Source organism: Bombina bombina, chromosome 2 (genome assembly GCF_027579735.1).
Source record: "Bombina bombina isolate aBomBom1 chromosome 2, aBomBom1.pri, whole genome shotgun sequence".
Classification (NCBI taxonomy): domain Eukaryota; kingdom Metazoa; phylum Chordata; class Amphibia; order Anura; family Bombinatoridae; genus Bombina; species Bombina bombina.
Window position 1 is genome coordinate 582,052,495 of NC_069500.1, and position 20,490 is coordinate 582,072,984.

At 40.4% G+C, this 20,490-nt stretch overlaps 1 protein-coding gene across 2 annotated transcripts in view; it reads left to right on the forward strand.

Moving 5' to 3' along the window:
• Positions 1-20,490, forward strand: part of LOC128649286 (guanine nucleotide-binding protein G(q) subunit alpha) — a 466,803-nt gene that overhangs the window by 69,446 nt on the left and 376,867 nt on the right. For both annotated transcript variants that reach the window (XM_053702477.1, XM_053702478.1), the window contains one exon: positions 7,028-7,212. In XM_053702477.1, coding sequence (XP_053558452.1) covers positions 7,028-7,212 — 185 coding nt within the window. The remainder of the gene's footprint in view (positions 1-7,027; positions 7,213-20,490) is intronic.

Consider the following 20,490-nt stretch of genomic DNA (forward strand, 5'->3'; position numbering starts at 1 on the left):
ACCTGGCCGTTCTAATAATTGTGCAATTTTTGTTCTCAAATATGTAAATTGCATTTTATAACCTGTAATCTGAAATATTTCAACCTGTGTAATTATTTTTATTTTTATTTTTATTTTGACTATTCATCTAGTATTGTTATTTTTATTTGTTTAATTGTTACGGAAAACATGAAAGAGACATGCTGATAATTGATATAATAGCAATAACCAATGAAGACATGGACATTACTTGGGATAACGCAATCTGGAGATTAATAAGACGTTGTCTAAATATAGAACTGGCCCATATATTGTTATGACTTTGTACCCGACTGGGCAAGAACTGTAATGTATTGTTTCTATTTATATTACATCCATGCTGTTCGTGTATTATATCTAATAATTGTCTCAATAAAAAATTAAAAAACAAAACAAAAAAACCTTCGGCTAGATTACGAGTTTTGCGTTATGAGGGGTGCATTGCTAACTTGCACGTTATTCTCAACGCTCACTTTCCTACAGCGGTGGTATTACAGGTTTTCATAAACCCGGCGTTAAAAGGCAAGTGAGCGTAGAGCAAAATTGTGCTCCATACCGCGCTCCAATACCAGCGCTGCTTAAGTGAGCAGTGAGCTAGTTGTACGTGCTTGTGCACAATTTTCCCATAGACATCAATGGGGAGAGCTGGCTGAGAAAAAGTCTAACCCCTGCAAAAAAGCAGCGTAAAGCTCAGTAACGCAGCCCCATTGATTCCTATGGGGAAACACATTTTATGTTTACACCTAACATGAACCCCGAGTCTAAACACCCCTAATCTTACACTTAGTAACCCCTAATCTGCCGCCCCCGAAATCGCGGACACCTACATTATATTTATTAACCCCTAATCTGCCGCCCCGACATCACCACCACAACAATAAAAATATTAACCCCTAAACCGCTGCACTCCTGCATCGCAAACATTAGTTAAATATTATGAACCCCTAATCTGCCGCCCCCAACGTCGCCGCCACTATACTAAACCCCTAACCCTAAGTCTAACCCTAGCCCCACCTAATTTAAATATAATTTAAAATAAATCTAAAGAAAACCTACAATTAATAACTAAATAATTCCTTTATAAATCTAAATACTTACCTGTAAAATAAACCCTAAGCTAGCTACAATATAACGAATAGTTACATTGTATCTAGCTTAGGGTTTAGTTTTATTTTACAGGCAAGTTTGTATTTATTTTAACTAGGTAGAATAGTTACTAAATAGTTATTAACTATTTACTAACTACCTTGATAAAATAAATACAAATTGACCTGTAAAATAAAACCTAACCTGTCTTTTATACTAACACCTAACCTAACCCTACAATTAAATAAATTCCCTAAATTAAATACAATTCCCTAAATTAAATACAATTAGCTAAATTACAAAAAACAAACAAACACTAAATTACAGAAAATAAAAAACAAATGACAAGATCTTTAAACTAATTGCACCTAATCTAGTAGCCCTATCAAAATAAAAAGCCCACCCAAAATAAAAAACCCTAGCCTAAACTACCAATAGCTCTTAAAAGGGCCTTTTGCGGGGCATTGCCCCAAAGAAATCAGCTCTTTTACCTGTAATTTTTTTTTTACAAACAACCCCCCAACAGTAAACCCACCACCCACACAACCAACCCCCCAAATAAAAACCTAACTAAAACCTAAGCTCCCCATTGCCCTGAAAAGGGCATTTGGATGGGCATTGCCCTTAAAAGGGCATTTAGCTCTATTGCGGCCCAAAGCCCTAACCTAAAAATAAAACCCACCCAATACACCCTTAAAAAATCCTAACACTAACCCCCCTGAAGATCCACTTACCGGGAGAAGTCTTTATCCAAGCCGGCAGAAGTGGTCCTCCAGATGGGCAGAAGTCTTCACCCAGACGGCATCTTCTATCTTCATCCTTCTGATGCGGAGCGGCTCCATCTTCAAGACATCCGGCACTGAGCATCCTCTTCTTACGACGGCGACTGAAGAATGAAGGTTCCTTTAAGGGACGTCATCCAAGATGGCTTCCCTTGAATTCCGATTGGCTGATAGAATTCTATCAGCTAATCGGAATTAAAGGTGAAAAAATCCTATTGGCTGATCCAATCAGCCAATAGAATGCAAGCTCAATCCTATTGGCTATTGGATCAGCCAATAGGATTTTTTCAACCTTAATTCCGATTGGCTGATAGAATTCTATCAGCCAATCGGAATCTAAGGGACGCCATCTTGGATGACGTCATTTAAAGGAACCTTCATTCTTCAGTCGCCGTCTTGAAAATGGTGCCGCTCCGCGTCAGAAGGATGAAGATAGAAGATGCCGTCTGGGTGAAGACTTCTGCCCGTCTGGAGGACCACTTCTCCCGGCTTCGTTGAGGACTTCTTGCCGCTTGGATGAAGACTTCTCCCGGTAAGTGGATATATTCGGGGGTTAGTGTTAGGATTATTTTAAGGGTGTATTGGGTGGGTTTTATTTTTAGGTTAGGGCTTTGGGCCGCAATAGAGCTAAATGCCCTTTTAAGGGCAATGCCCATCCAAATGCCCTTTTCAGGGCAATGGGGAGCTTAGGTTTTTTTTGTTAGGGTTTTATTTGGGGGGTTGGTTGTGTGGGTGGTGGTATTTACTGTTGGGGGGGTTGTTTGTATTTTTTTTTTACAGGTAAAAGAGCTGATTTCTTTGGGGCAATGCCCCACAAATGGCCCTTTTAAGGGCTATTGGTAGATTAGTTTAGGCTAGGTTTTTTTTATTTTGGGTGGGCTTTTTTATTTTGATAGGGCTATTAGATTAGGTGTAATTAGTTTAAAGATCTTGTAATTTGTTTTTTATTTTCTGTAATTTAGTGTTTGTGTTTTTTTTTTAATTTAGGGAATTGTATTTAATTTAGGGAATTATATTTAATTGTAGGGTTAGGTTAGGTGTTAGTATAAGACAGGTTAGGTTTTATTTTTACAGGTTAATTTGTATTTATTTTAGCTAAGTAGTTATTAAATAGTTAATAACTATTTAGTAACTATTCTACCTAGTTAAAATAAATACAAACTTGCCTGTAAAATAAAAATAAACCCTAAGCTAGATACAATGTAACTATTTATTAGTTATATTGTAGCTAGCCTAGGGTTTATTTTATAGGTTAATAAATTTAGTATAGCGACGTTGGGGCGGCAGATTAGGGGTTAATAAATCAAGGTAGGTGGCGGCGATGTTAGGGCGGCAGATTAGGGGTTAATAATATTTAACTAGTGTTTGCAAGGCAGGAGTGCGACGATTTAGGGGTTAATATGTTTTTTATAGTGGCTGCGATGTCCGGAGCGGCAGATTAGGGGTTGATATTTTTATTATACTGTTTGCAATGTGGGCCTCGGTTTAGGGGTTAATAGTTAGTTTATGGGTGTTAGTGTACTTTTTAGCACTTTAGTTATGAGTTTTATGCTACAGCGTTGTAGTGCAAAACTCATAACTACTGACTTTAGAATGCGTTATGAATCTTGACGGGATAGGGTGTACCGCTCACTTTTTGGCCTCCCAGGGCAAGCTTGTAATACCGGCGCTATGGAAGTCCCATTGAAAATAGACTATACGCAAATTTACGTAAGTTTATTTGCGGTAAGGCCAAAAAAAGTGTGCAGTGCCCCTAAATCTGCAAGACTCGTAATAGCAGCGGTAGTAAAAAAAGCAGCATTATGAGCCTTAACACTGCTTTTTTTTACTCATAACGCAAGACTCGTAATCTAGCCGCTTATTTCTTTTGGCCATTTTATCAGCAAGAAGGGTCTCCGAGCTTCCAGCTTTGTCTTGTGAAGCTCCTTACATAGTGTTCAATCGGGACAAAACTATGACTTTTTTATTTTTATTGACTGTTCTTTCTTTTCTTAATATCAACCAGAAGATTGTCGTCCCTTCTTTGTGTCTATCTCCAAAGAATTCTAAAGAATGGCTTCTACATAATATGGACGTGGTCAGTGCTTTGAAGTTTTACCTTCATGCTACCAAGTACTTTAGACAGTCTTTTTTTTTTTTTTTTTTTCTTCTTGTTTTCTTCATTTTTCAGGTCAGCGTGGGGGTCAAAAAGCTGCAGTGAAATTTGGTGGAGGGTCGGTGATGCTCCTGCTCCTTTTTTCACAGACTATGAATTGATTTATGAAGCTGCAGCGTACAGGGGCATACATATATACGCTCCTGTCCATCTCAGCTCGCCTCTGGCGGGCTGAATTCTGCATTTGACGAGCGCTATTTTGCGCTTGCGTGCAATCCTGCGAACAGCCAATCGCATGCGGGCAGGAGCTGTCAATTCGCCATCTAGATTGAAATTCACCACCTAACAGGTGGTGAAAGGTTATGGAAGTATCAGTCTGATGAGCTCTTGTTAGAACCTGCAGTTGTAGGGGGGGGGGGGGGCAAAAAATGTACCCCTGATATTCAAAGGATCACAAAGACTAAACTCGCTGAATTTTCAAACGCAAAGGGACAGAACTCTCCAGCACTTAAAGATCTCTCTCATTTATGTATGTGAAGCAGAGAAAAGCCCAGTGGAATATAGCATTGCATGATATAGTATTGCGTGATATGAGTTTTGTTACACTTACACTTTGTGCATTGTATTTGTATTACTATACATTTTAAATTGGCTTATTGCATTAAAAGCTTTGCACTTACTCATTTGTAATTTAATACATGAATATGCTTTTAAAGTTTAAGTGTTTTTATTTAATAACTTAGAATCAAACTTTTTGTATATTTCTATGTATCTTTTACAAATTACATTTCAGTTTGTATTTTCTCCCTTGTAAACTTACACTTTCAGAAAGTGGGAGGGACAGGGTAGTTCCCTGGGCTGGACAAAGGAGTACCCAGGGTATGTCTAAATTTCTCGCACAAGTCTTGTGAATTTTTTTTTTAAGCATGTTAAACAAGATGGTCTCACTGATATGTCTCGCCAGCTGTATGCCAGTGAAGTTTGCTCTTATTTTAACTAAGAGAAAAGTAATATATACTAAAATATAGACAAAATCAAAGTAAATTGTAGTGAAAACTTTTCAGTTTAATTTGGAATTGATGCGCACTGAGCCTTTGTATCAGCCCCAGGGGTTCTCCAGTTACCTTCTCTCACATGTTAAATTTTGTATCTCAGAGAGCTTCATTCATTGCTTTTTATGGAAGGCATTTCTCAGCTCTCTGGTATTTCCAGGTTCCTCCCCTTTTCTTAGAAAATTCAGTGAGTTCTCCCCCTGTGAAGTCAGCTTTATATTCTCTTTCCAAACTAGAGAATGTTTGATTATCTGGCTTATAGAAAGTAATGGTCGCCCTCTGTGAAAATAAATTAAAACTGAATAACTGTCAGCTTCAAAGTGAAATCTAATTTATAAAATATATAACCTACACACACATATTATATATATATATATATATATATATATATATATATATATATATATATATATATATATATATATATAAATACATACATAGTACAGCACTATTGGAGAAAAATATAAGTGTTAGATTATCACCTATGTTGAGAGTACCAATCACAAAATTAAAGGGACACTATACCCAAACATTTTCTTTCATGATTAAGGTAGAGAATATCATTTTAAACAACATTCCAATTTACTTCTATTACCTAATTTGCTTCATTATTTAGATATACTTTAATGAAGAAATAGCAATGCACACGGTGAACCAATCACAGGAGGCATATATGGGCAGCTACCAATCAGCAGCTACTATCATATCTAGATATGCTTTTCAGCAAAGAATATCAAGAGAATGAAGCAAAATAGATAATAGAAGTAAATTAGAAAGTTGTTTATAATTGTATGCTCTTTCTAAATTGTGAAAGAAAAAAATTTGGGTTTCATGTCCCTTTAACATACTGTCCACTAGTCACTGTAGATGAGGATGTCTTGACCAGATCAGTGTTCTATGAATCTTGCAGCTGTGTCCCTTTTGATAACCGTACTGAGACTACAGTAATTGTGGTAACCAAAGACTCATTAAAAAAACAAATGGTGCTTTTTGTAATGAGGTAAATTTATGAAGTATCTTTTGTTAAGTGTAGAAAGTGCTCATACCATACGAGGACACATCAGCAAAAACACACAGGTATTTGGCAGCCAGAGTAAAAGCTGTTGCTCACTATTCACAAGAGGACATGTTGTGATAGTTCTTTGATTGGAATGAAAGAAGAAAAATAATTAACACATGAACATTTTATTAACATTCTCAAATAGAAGACTTTATTGTATGAATTTAAACATTTTTGGGCAGGATAATTGCAACAAGTAAACTTAATTGTTTTAATACCTTTAAAGTAATATATTGCTCTAACTACTGAAATATTTGACGGTTATTTGCCAAGCCACTATCTGTTTAAGCCCCTAGGTAACTTGCCCAGGTGCAGTGTCTTATTGTATCACGTTCCAAGACCCTTTTTTGTTACTGGTAATAAGTGAGATTTGCATTGGATTTTTGAGTGTGGTTATTTAACATATTAATGGAACAAACTCATACAAAGCTCAGCAAGCAGTGTTCTCCATAGAAAATTTTGCAAACTGGGGTGGCATTATAAAGTAGCTGGGTGGGGGCAGATTCTAATACTTTCTAATGTTATAACATTTTCTGCTATCCATTTTAAAGAAAATGTATTTAATGATTATTCGAGCAATAAATATTTGAAAACATTTTAATATTAGCTAATTTTAGCTCAATGTCTGCTAAAATTTTATCCAGGTGGTGCAGCTATTAAAAAGGTCATGGGGAGAAACCGGAATAGGAAAGACTGCCTGGGATTGGTATACATTCCTTGTTATTGGTGGCACTTTCATAATTAACCCCTTAACGACTGCAACATTTTAAGGCGACAGTAGCATCCTTGCGCCTTTGCTTGTCAAGCCCTGCCATAAGATATGAGATACATACATTTTTGCTGTTCGTCAATGATGTATCCTCAAAATGAGCAGATTTTACACTAGGGTTTTCATATTTTATGATTATAGCTTACTTATGTTTTCTCTTGTTAGGCACGGGAGAAAGCGGGAAAAGCACATTCATCAAACAGATGAGGATCATCCATGGATCAGGATACTCCGATGAAGATAAGAGAGGTTTCACCAAACTTGTGTATCAGAATATCTTCACAGCAATGCAGGCAATGATACGGGCCACGGAAACGCTTAAAATCCCGTACAAGTTTGAACACAATAAGGTACGTTGTAGACAGGCATATCCTTCCAAAAGCCGGAAATAAAAATGTAAATCTATTTTTTGGATGATCAGTTTGTTAAGCCAGTTTAATTAAGCCACATGTGCGCAAGACTGTAGCTGAGCTGTCATTTGAATATCATGAGCAAGTTGAGAAAACATAAGTGATTGTATAAGGTTACTTAGGTGTAATTTTTGTGATACAGGCATTTTGGCCTTTGCAAGTTTGTGTAATAATTGTATTTTCCTTTCCATAAGCATTATGTGATTGACAGCTATGAAGCTGGCAGTTAAAAACGGTTTGCTTTAGACTGTGTGTTTGCTCCTACTGTAGATCTGCTTAAAGGAAGTTTACACACTTAATAATTATAATGTGCAAACAACAGAGTCTATTAAATTGCTTGCATTTGTAACATACTTTCAGGATTGTTGAAACAATTACTTGGGGTGAATTAAATTGTGTTTACCAAAGTATTGTTCAGTTTATTAGCAGTTAGGGGACAGTATTTTCTTCTACCACCTCCTCCTTTCAAGGGTTTCTCAAATTATGAATAAATGAATAATGAATTGGTTTCCTATTTTTACAAATACATTTATATGCAGTTAGTGTTGCAGCCAGCACTGTTTACTTCCCTGTGTGTAATCAAATCTTCTGACTACAATTACCAAATCGATTTTACAGTATGCTGTATTTTCACACCTGAAATACACGTGAAAGTTTCATGTAATATTTTGAAGGGCTTGACATGTTTTGGGGAAAAATAATGGTGTTTGTTTCCTACATTGTCTGCTTATTGAATTTTCCTGGCGGAAACAAATATTTTATGAAACTTGGGAGTTAGCCAGAGTATTTAGCAGCCAACTACACATATATTTAGGAGTCAGGGACCAAATTTGCACATACATATGGAATAATCCAAAACATTTAGAGCCATAAATAATATGGTAGGAGCTAAAGCCCCCCGGATGTGGCAGGCTGTGAATATCACTTTCAAAGTCACATAGGTTTCAGCAAGTTCTTACGGATTACAAATCCAGGAACTAATCAATAAGTGCCCCTTTAAGTTTCAGGATTGCCATGCTATTTAATGTTTGGACGTAGACTTAAATTCCGGCATTAACACGCTACTAAAGTTCCTTGATTTTGTCTTATTGTACAAAATGTGTATTCTATTTTGAAGTTTTAGTGTATATATTTTATGTTAAATGTCCCTTAGCTAATACAGGGTGGGACTGATTTAAATCAAATTGATTTAATCACAATTTAAATCACTAGTCAGTAAGCCTTGTTTAAAATCATGGTTTTCTTCATAAAGTTTTTGTTTTTAGAATAATACATTTTCAGATTGGTTTTCCAGTTGTATCAGATAATTACTGATTTAGTTTATATACCTTTAGAAATACATAGATAATTATGAAATTATGGGCAGGTGAACTGTCTCCAGTTTAATAGGTTAATCATTTGTATTTGATTCACTTTTCAGCTGTACTTTATTGGAAGAAGAAAAATAATCATTACCTTTAAAAATAACAATTTAAATAGTTTTTATTTACCAAAAGAAAAAGAATTACCTCAATAATAATTAAATAGTTTTATTTAACTAAAAAAATACTATTGTAGGTTTCACTTTCATTTTTACTGCTTGCCCCCCTCCCTTCTCACACTTAGGTCCTTGTGCAGATCAATCCCACTCCAAACAATTTCTATTCATTGAGCTTTTTAAAACTTTGTAAGGGGTGGTTGATTGTGCGTATATAGTAAAGTCAAAGGATCTTTTCCAGATAAGCCCCGCCACTAATGCAAAACGTGCACGCGCGAAAAGTTAAGCCCCGCCACTTTTGCCAGCTCCAATGTAATGCACGCACGCAACCTTGCACGTATTAGAAATTTGAATATTTAAACAGTGGAAGTATTAGCCCCTCTCGATCTGCCTTTATATGATCTCACTGGATGCTTAGCTTTTAGGAACCCCGTTTCATCTGCAACCTGTGCACTTCACCCGAAACCACCGGAGCTCTGTGAGTCGCAGTGCCTGGTATACAGGAATCGGCTGTGTCCTTTCATCTGCAACCCTCTCCCCTCTGTTATGCACCGATCAAAAAATAAAATAAAGTACAAGTTATCTGATCTGCCGTCTGAACTGCATATTGGATGCTAATCAGGGTATGTCTTTATGCGTTCCGGCTCCGTTAGCCTTTGTCATTCCACTGATACAACATGGCTCCTCTGTTATGCACTGATCAAAAAATAAAATAAAGTACAAGTTGTCTGAACTGCATATCGGATGCTAATCAGGGTATGTCTTTATGCGTTACGGCTCCGTTAGCCTTTGTCATTCCACTGATACAACATGGCTCCTCTGTTATGCACCGATCAAAAAATAAAATAAAGTAAAAGTTTCAAAATGTCCCAATTTCACCCCCTTCAATAAAAAATAAAAGTCAGTTTCATATCCTCTTTTTTTATAATGATTTTGGGGTGGCGGGGGTTAACTTTTTGGCGGGGCTTATCTGGAAAAGATCCAAGTCAAAATCTTAAACAACTTTCCAATGTGCTTCTATTATCTCATTTGCTTCATTCTCTTGTTATCCTTTTGTCAAAAAGTATACTTGCAGCAGTGCACTACTGGGAGCTAGCTGCTGATTGGTGGCTGCACATATATGCCTCTTGTCATTGGTTCACCCAATGTGTTCAGCTAACTCCCAGTATTGCATTACTGCGTCTTCAACAAAGGATACCAAGAGAGAACAAATTTGATATTAGAAGTAAACTGGAAAGTTCTTTAATTGTATGTTTTATCTGAATTGTAAAACATTTGGGTTTAGGCCCCTTTATTTCTCACTTTTGTATGTTTATTTTAAAATATGTTTGCTGGGAAGAAGGGGTATGTTCTTTCTGCAGACACAAATTAAAAACAAATCCTTATTTCAGGATGAATAACCTTTAAAGATAGCTTCCTATTTAAGATACATTGCAGTACAGATAGATTTTTCCTCAAAAAGCATTTTATTAAAAAAAATAATCATATTTTAATTTTTAAAAATCCAGACTTAAAACCACCCCAGATGTTTAAATGTATTTATTTTTTAAAAAATATCATAGATTTCTTCTGTTAAGTGTGATCAGTCCACGGGTCATCATTACTTCTGGGATATTACTCCTCCCCAACAGGAAGTGCAAGAGGATTCACCCAGCAGAGCTGCATATAGCTCCTCCCCTCTACGTCACTCCCAGTCATTCTCTTGCACCCAACGACTAGATAGGATGTGTGAGAGGACTATGGTGATTATACTTAGTTTTATATCTTCAATCAAAAGTTTGTTATTTTAAAATAGCACCGGAGTGTGTTATTACCTCTCTGGCAGAGTTTGAAGAAGAATCTACCAGAGTTTTGCTATGATTTTAGCCGGAGTAGTTAAGATCATATTGCTGTTCTCGGCCATCTGAGGAGTGAGGTAAACTTCAGATCAGGGGACAGCGGGCAGATGAATCTGCATAGAGGTATGTAGCAGTTTTTATTTTCTGACAATGGAATTGATGAGAAAATCCTGCCATACCGATATAATGTCATGTATGTATACTTTACACTTCAGTATTCTGGGGAATGGTACTTCACTAGAATTACACTGTAAGAAATACATAAAGCTGTTTAATAACTAGAGATTATGTTTAACGTTTTTGCTGGAATGTAAAATCGTTTTCATTTGCTGAGGTACTGTGTGAATAAATGTTTGGGCACTATTTCTCCAACATAGGTGTGTCCGGTCCACGGCGTCATCCTTACTTGTGGGATATTCTCTTCCCCAACAGGAAATGGCAAAGAGCCCAGCAAAGCTGGTCACATGATCCCTCCTAGGCTCCGCCTACCCCAGTCATTCTCTTTGCCGTTGTACAGGCAACATCTCCACGGAGATGGCTTAGAGTTTTTTAGTGTTTAACTGTAGTTTTTATTATTCAATCAAGAGTTTGTTATTTTAAAATAGTGCTGGTATGTACTATTTACTCAGAAACAGAAAAGAGATGAAGATTTCTGTTTGTATGAGGAAAATGATTTTAGCAACCGTTACTAAAATCCATGGCTGTTCCACACAGGACTGTTGAGAGGAATTAACTTCAGTTGGGGGAACAGTGAGCAGTCTCTTGCTGCTTGAGGTATGACACATTCTAACAAGACGATGTAATGCTGGAAGCTGTCATTTTCCCTATGGGATCCGGTAAGCCATGTTTATTAAGATAGTAAATAAGGGCTTCACAAGGGCTTATTAAGACTGTAGACTTTTTCTGGGCTAAATCGATTCATTATTAACACATATTTAGCCTTGAGGAATCATTTAATCTGGGTATTTTGATAAGATTATATCGGCAGGCACTTTTTTAGACACCTTATTCTTTAGGGGCTTTCCCAAATCATAGGCAGAGCCTCATTTTCGCGCCGGTGTTGCGCACTTGTTTTTGAGAGGCATGACATGCAGTCGCATGTGTGAGGAGCTCTGATACATAGAAAAGACTTTCTGAAGGCGTCATTTGGTATCGTATTCCCCTTTGGGCTTGGTTGGGTCTCAGCAAAGCAGATACCAGGGACTTTAAAGGGGTTAAAGTTAAAAACGGCTCCGGTTACGTTATTTTAAGGGTTAAAGCTTCCAAATTTGGTGTGCAATACTTTTAAGGCTTTAAGACACTGTGGTGAAATTTTGGTGAATTTTGAACAATTCCTTCATATTTTTTCGCAATTGCAGTAATAAAGTGTGTTCAGTTTAAAATTTAAAGTGACAGTAACGGTTTTATTTTAAAACGTTTTTTGTACTTTATCAAGTTTATGCCTGTTTAACATGTCTGAACTACCAGATAGACTGTGTTCTGAATGTGGGGAAGCCAGAGTTCCTTCTCATTTAAATAAATGTGATTTATGTGACAATGACAATGATGCCCAAGATGATTCCTCAAGTGAGGGGAGTAAGCATGGTACTGCATCATTCCCTCCTTCGTCTACACGAGTCTTGCCCACTCAGGAGGCCCCTAGTACATCTAGCGCGCCAATACTCCTTACTATGCAACAATTAACGGCTGTAATGGATAATTCTGTCAAAAACATTTTAGCCAAAATGCACTCTTATCAGCGTAAGCGCGACTGCTCTGTTTTAGATACTGAAGAGCATGACGACGCTGATAATAATGGTTCTGAAGGGCCCCTAAACCAGTCTGATGGGGCCAGGGAGGTTTTGTCTGAGGGAGAAATTACAGATTCAGGGAACATTTCTCAACAAGCTGAACCTGATGTGATTACGTTTAAATTTAAGTTGGAACATCTCCGCGCTCTGCTTAAGGAGGTATTATCCACTCTGGATGATTGTGACAATTTGGTCATCCCAGAGAAGCTATGTAAAATGGACAAGTTCCTAGAGGTCCCGGGGCTCCCAGAAGCTTTTCCTATACCCAAGCGGGTGGCGGACATTGTAAATAAAGAATGGGAAAGGCCCGGTATTCCTTTCGTCCCTCCCCCCATATTTAAAAAATTGTTTCCTATGGTCGACCCCAGAAAGGACTTATGGCAGACAGTCCCCAAGGTCGAGGGAGCGGTTTCCACTTTAAACAAACGCACCACTATACCCATAGAAGATAGTTGTGCTTTCAAAGATCCTATGGATAAAAAATTAGAAGGTTTACTTAAAAAGATGTTTGTTCAGCAGGGTTACCTTCTACAACCAATTTCATGCATTGTCCCTGTCGCTACAGCCGCATGTTTCTGGTTCGATGAGCTGGTAAAGGCGGTCGATAGTGATTCTCCTCCTTATGAGGAGATTATGGACAGAATCAATGCTCTCAAATTGGCTAATTCTTTCACCCTAGACGCCACTTTGCAATTGGCTAGGTTAGCGGCTAAGAATTCTGGGTTTGCTATTGTGGCGCGCAGAGCGCTTTGGTTGAAATCTTGGTCAGCTGATGCGTCTTCCAAGAACAAGCTACTTAACATTCCTTTCAAGGGGAAAACGCTGTTTGGCCCTGACTTGAAAGAGATTATCTCTGATATCACTGGGGGTAAGGGCCATGCCCTTCCTCAGGATCGGCCTTTCAAGGCCAAAAATAAACCTAATTTTCGTCCCTTTCGTAGAAACGGACCAGCCCAAAGTGCTACGTCCTCTAAGCAAGAGGGTAATACTTCTCAAGCCAAGCAAGCTTGGAGACCAATGCAAGGCTGGAACAAGGGAAAGCGGGCCAAGAAACCTGCCACTGCTACCAAGACAGCATGAAATGTTGGCCCCCGATCCGGGACCGGATCTGGTGGGGGGCAGACTCTCTCTCTTCGCTCAGGCTTGGGCAAGAGATGTTCTGGATCCTTGGACACTAGAAATAGTCTCCCAAGGTTATCTTCTGGAATTCAAGGGGCTTCCCCCAAGGGGGAGGTTCCACAGGTCTCAGTTGTCTTCAGACCACATAAAAAGACAGGCATTCTTACATTGTGTAGAAGACCTGTTAACAATGGGAGTGATTCATCCTGTTCCATTAGGAGAACAAGGGATGGGGTTCTACTCCAATCTGTTCATAGTTCCCAAAAAAGAGGGAACGTTCAGACCAATCTTAGATCTCAAGATCTTAAACAAGTTTCTCAAGGTTCCATCGTTCAAGATGGAAACCATTCGAACAATTCTTCCTTCCATCCAGGAAGGTCAATTCATGACCACGGTGGATTTAAAGGATGCGTATCTACATATTCCTATCCACAAGGAACATCATCGGTTCCTAAGGTTCGCATTCCTGGACAAGCATTACCAGTTCGTGGCGCTTCCTTTCGGATTAGCCACTGCTCCAAGGATTTTCACAAAGGTACTAGGGTCCCTTCTAGCTGTGCTAAGACCAAGGGGCATTGCTGTAGTACCTTACTTGGACGACATTCTGATTCAAGCGTCGTCCCTTACTCAAGCAAAGGCTCACACGGACATCGTCCTGGCCTTTCTCAGATCTCACGGATGGAAAGTGAACGTGGAAAAGAGTTCTCTATCTCCGTCGACAAGGGTTCCCTTCTTGGGAACAATAATAGACTCCTTAGAAATGAGGATTTTTCTGACAGAGGCCAGAAAAACAAGACTTCTAGACTCTTGTCGGATACTTCATTCCGTTCCTCTTCCTTCCATAGCGCAGTGCATGGAAGTGATAGGTTTGATGGTAGCGGCAATGGACATAGTTCCTTTTGCGCGCATTCATCTAAGACCATTACAACTGTGCATGCTCAGTCAGTGGAATGGGGACTATACAGACTTGTCTCCGAGGATACAAGTAAATCAGAGGACCAGAGACTCACTCCGTTGGTGGCTGTCCCTGGACAACCTGTCACAAGGGATGACCTTCCGCAGACCAGAGTGGGTCATTGTCACGACCGACGCCAGTCTGATGGGCTGGGGCGCGGTCTGGGGATCCCTGAAAGCTCAGGGTCTTTGGTCTCGGGAAGAATCTCTTCTACCGATAAATATTCTGGAACTGAGAGCGATATTCAATGCTCTCAAGGCTTGGCCTCAGCTAGCGAGGGCCAAGTTCATACGGTTTCAATCAGACAACATGACAACTGTTGCGTACATCAACCATCAGGGGGGAACAAGGAGTTCCCTGGCGATGGAAGAAGTGACCAAAATCATTCAATGGGCGGAGTCTCACTCCTGCCACCTGTCTGCAATCCACATCCCAGGAGTGGAAAATTGGGAAGCGGATTTTCTGAGTCGTCAGACATTGCATCCGGGGGAGTGGGAACTCCATCCGGAAATCTTTGTCCAAATCACTCAACTGTGGGGCATTCCAGACATGGATCTGATGGCCTCTCGTCAGAACTTCAAAGTTCCTTGCTACGGGTCCAGATCCAGGGATCCCAAGGCGGCTCTAGTGGATGCACTAGTAGCACCTTGGACCTTCAAACTAGCTTATGTATTCCCGCCGTTTCCTCTCATCCCCAGGCTGGTAGCCAGGATCAATCAGGAGAGGGCGTCGGTGATCTTGATAGCTCCTGCGTGGCCACGCAGGACTTGGTATGCAGATCTGGTGAATATGTCATCGGCTCCACCATGGAAGCTACCTTTGAGACGAGACCTTCTTGTTCAAGGTCCGTTCGAACATCCGAATCTGGTCTCACTCCAGCTGACTGCTTGGAGATTGAACGCTTGATCTTATCGAAGCGAGGGTTCTCAGATTCTGTTATCGATACTCTTGTTCAGGCCAGAAAGCCTGTAACTAGAAAGATTTACCACAAAATTTGGAAAAAATATATCTGTTGGTGTGAATCTAAAGGATTCCCTTGGGACAAGGTTAAGATTCCTAAGATTCTATCCTTCCTTCAAGAAGGATTGGAAAAAGGATTATCTGCAAGTTCCCTGAAGGGACAGATTTCTGCCTTGTCTGTGTTACTTCACAAAAAGCTGGCAGCTGTGCCAGATGTTCAAGCCTTTGTTCAGGCTCTGGTTAGAATCAAGCCTGTTTACAAACCTTTGACTCCTCCTTGGAGTCTCAACTTAGTTCTTTCAGTTCTTCAGGGGGTTCCGTTTGAACCCTTACATTCCGTTGATATTAAGTTATTATCTTGGAAAGTTTTGTTTTTGGTTGCAATTTCTTCTGCTAGAAGAGTTTCAGAATTATCTGCTCTGCAGTGTTCTCCTCCTTATCTGGTGTTCCATGCAGATAAGGTGGTTTTACGTACTAAACCTGGTTTTCTTCCAAAAGTTGTTTCTAACAAAAACATTAACCAGGAGATTATCGTACCTTCTCTGTGCCCGAAACCAGTTTCAAAGAAGGAACGTTTGTTGCACAATTTGGATGTTGTTCGCGCTCTAAAATTCTATTTAGACGCTACAAAGGATTTTAGACAAACATCTTCCTTGTTTGTTGTTTATTCCGGTAAAAGGAGAGGTCAAAAAGCAACTTCTACCTCTCTCTCTTTTTGGATTAAAAGCATCATCAGATTGGCTTACGAGACTGCCGGACGGCAGCCTCCCGAAAGAATCACAGCTCATTCCACTAGGGCTGTGGCTTCCACATGGGCCTTCAAGAACGAGGCTTCTGTTGATCAGATATGTAGGGCAGCGACTTGGTCTTCACTGCACACTTTTACCAAATTTTACAAGTTTGATACTTTTGCTTCTTCTGAGGCTATTTTTGGGAGAAAGGTTTTGCAAGCCGTGGTGCCTTCCATCTAGGTGACCTGATTTGCTCCCTCCCATCATCCGTGTCCTAAAGCTTTGGTATTGGTTCCCACAAGTAAGGATGACGCCGTGGACCGGACACACCTATGTTGGAGAAAACAGAATTTATGTTTACCTGATAAATTACTTTCTCCAACGGTGTGTCCGGTCCACGGCCCGCCCTGGTTTTTTAATCAGGTCTGATAATTTATTTTCTTTAACTACAGTCACCACGGTATCATATGGTTTCTCCTATGCAAATATTCCTCCTTAACGTCGGTCGAATGACTGGGGTAGGCGGAGCCTAGGAGGGATCATGTGACCAGCTTTGCTGGGCTCTTTGCCATTTCCTTTTGGGGAAGAGAATATCCCACAAGTAAGGATGACGCCGTGGACCGGACACACCGTTGGAGAAAGTAATTTATCAGGTAAACATAAATTCTGTTTTTTCCACTTGGCAGTTGCTTAATCTGTTTTTCTGACAGTTTCTGTTCTCCCTCACTGCTGTGTGTGAGGGGGAGGGCCGTTTTTTGGCGCTTTTTCTATGCATCAAATATTTCAGTCAGCAACTCATTGTATTCCCTGCATGATCCGGTTCATCTCTACAGAGCTCAGGGGTCTTCAAAACTTATTTTGAGGGAGGTAATTTCTCTCAGCAGAGCTGTGAGAATTATAGTTTGACTGAGATAAAAAACGTTTATTCTGTAATTTGTTTCCTGCTTTCAGAATTTGTTATCTTTGCTAATGGGATTAAACCTTTGCTAAAGTTGTGTTGTTTACAAGGATTGAGGCTATAACTGTTTCAATTTATTAATTTTCAACTGTCATAGATCTTCTGTGCTTCTTAAAGGCACAGTACATTTTAATATTATTCTAATTGAATTGTATTTCCAAGTTGCAAGTTTATTTGCTAGTGTGTTAAACATGTCTGATTCAGAGGATGATACCTGTGTCATTTGTTGCAATGCCAAAGTGGAGCCCAATAGAAATTTATGTACTAACTGTATTGATGCTACTTTAAATAAAAGTCAATCTGTACAAATTGAACAAATTTCACCAAACAACGAGGGGAGAGTTATGCCGACTAACTCGCCTCACGTGTCAGTACCTACATCTCCCGCTCAGAGGGAGGTGCGTGATATTGTAGCGCCGAGTACATCTGGGCGGCCATTACAAATCACATTACAGGATATGGCTACTGTTATGACTGAGGTTTTGGCTAAATTACCAGAACTAAGAGGTAAGCGTGATCACTCTGGGGTGAGAACAGAGTGCGCTGATAATATTAGGGCCATGTCAGACACTGCGTCACAGGTGGCAGAACATGAGGACGGAGAACTTCATTCTGTGGGTGACGGTTCTGATCCAAACAGACTGGATTCAGATATTTCAAATTTTAAATTTAAACTGGAAAACCTCCGTGTATTACTAGGGGAGGTGTTAGCGGCTCTGAATGATTGTAACACAGTTGCAATACCAGAGAAAATGTGTAGGTTGGATAAATATTTTGCGGTACCGACGAGTACTGAGGTTTTTCCTATACCTAAGAGACTTACTGAAATTGTTACTAAGGAGTGGGATAGACCCGGTGTGCCGTTCTCGCCCCCTCCGATATTTAGAAAAATGTTTCCAATAGACGCCACCACAAGGGACTTATGGCAAACGGTCCCTAAGGTGGAGGGAGCAGTTTCTACCTTAGCTAAGCGTACCACTATCCCGGTGGAGGATAGCTGTGCTTTTTCAGATCCAATGGATAAAAAGTTAGAGGGTTACCTTAAGAAAATGTTTGTTCAACAAGGTTTTATATTGCAACCCCTTGCATGCATTGCGCCGATCACGGCTGCAGCGGCATTCTGGATTGAGTCTCTGGAAGAGAACATTGGTTCAGCTACTCTGGACGACATTACGGACAGGCTTAGAGTCCTTAAACTAGCTAATTCATTCATTTCGGAGGCCGTAGTACATCTTACTAAACTTACGGCGAAGAATTCAGGATTCGCCATTCAGGCACGCAGGGCGCTGTGGCTAAAATCCTGGTCAGCTGATGTTACTTCTAAGTCTAAATTGCTTAATATACCTTTCAAAGGGCAGACCTTATTCGGGCCCGGGTTGAAAGAGATTATCGCTGACATTACAGGAGGTAAAGGCCATGCCCTGCCTCAGGACAAAGCCAAAGCCAAGACTAGACAGTCTAATTTTCGTTCCTTTCGTAATTTCAAAGCAGGAGCAGCATCAACTTCCTCTGCACCAAAACAGGAAGGAGCTGTTGCTCGCTACAGACAAGGCTGGAAACCTAACCAGTCCTGGAACAAGGGCAAGCAGACTAGGAAACCTGCTGCTGCCCCTAAAACAGCATGAATTGAGGGCCCCCGATCCGGGATCGGATCTAGTGGGGGGCAGACTTTCTCTCTTCGCCCAGGCTTGGGCAAGAGATGTTCAGGATCCCTGGGCGCTAGAGATAATATCTCAGGGATACCTTCTGGACTTCAAATACTCTCCTCCAAGAGAGAGATTTCATCTGTCAAGATTGTCAACAATCCAGACAAAGAAAGAGGCGTTTCTACGCTGCGTACAAGAGCTCTTGTTAATGGGAGTAATCCATCCAGTTCCACGATCGGAACAGGGACAGGGGATTTACTCAAATCTGTTTGTGGTTCCCAAAAAAGAGGGAACTTTCAGACCAATCCTGGACTTAAAGATCCTAAACAAATTCCTAAGAGTTCCATCGTTCAAGATGGAGACTATTCGGACAATTTTACCTATGATCCAAGAGGGTCAATACATGACCACTGTAGATTTAAAAGATGCTTACCTTCACATACCGATTCACAAAGATCATTATCGGTACCTAAGGTTTGCCTTCCTAGACAGGCATTACCAGTTTGTGGCTCTTCCATTCGGATTGACTACAGCTCCAAGAATCTTCACAAAGGTTCTGGGTGCTCTTCTGGCGGTACTAAGACCGCGGGGAATCTCGGTAGCTCCATACCTAGACGACATTCTGATACAAGCTTCAAGCTTTCAAACTGCCAAGTCTCATACAGAGTTAGTGCTGGCATTTCTAAGGTCACATGGATGGAAGGTGAACGAAAAGAAAAGTTCACTCGTTCCACTCACAAGAGTTCCCTTCCTGGGGACTCTTATAGATTCTGTAGAAATGAAGATTTACCTGACAGAGGACAGGCTAACAAGACTTCAAAGTGCTTGCCGCACCCTTCATTCCATTCAACACCCGTCAGTGGCTCAATGCATGGAGGTAATCGGCTTAATGGTAGCGGCAATGGACATAGTACCCTTTGCACGCTTACACCTCAGACCACTGCAACTGTGCATGCTAAGTCAGTGGAATGGGGATTACTCAGACTTATCCCCTTCTCTGAATCTGGATCAAGAGACCAGAAATTCTCTTCTATGGTGGCTTTCTCGGCCACATCTGTCCAGGGGGATGCCATTCAGCAGACCAGACTGGACAATTGTAACAACAGACGCCAGCCTTCTAGGTTGGGGTGCCGTCTGGAATTCTCTGAAGGCTCAGGGACAATGGAGTCAGGAGGAGAGTCTCCTGCCAATAAACATTCTGGAATTGAGAGCAGTTCTCAATGCCCTCCTGGCTTGGCCCCAGTTGACAACTCGGGGGTTCATCAGGTTTCAGTCGGACAACATCACGACTGTAGCTTACATCAACCATCAGGGAGGGACAAGAAGCTCCCTAGCTATGATGGAAGTATCAAAGATAATTTGCTGGGCAGAGTCTCACTCTTGCCACCTGTCAGCAATCCACATCCCGGGAGTGGAGAACTGGGAGGCGGATTTCTTAAGTCGTCAGACTTTTCATCCGGGGGAGTGGGAACTTCATCCGGAGGTCTTTGCCCAAATACTTCGACGTTGGGGCAAACCAGAGATAGATCTCATGGCGTCTCGACAGAACGCCAAGCTTCCTCGTTACGGGTCCAGATCCAGGGATCCAGGAGCAGTCCTGATAGATGCTCTGACAGCACCTTGGGACTTCAGGATGGCTTACGTGTTTCCACCCTTCCCGTTGCTTCCTCGATTGATTGCCAGAATCAAACAAGAGAGAGCATCAGTGATTCTAATAGCACCTGCGTGGCCACGCAGGACTTGG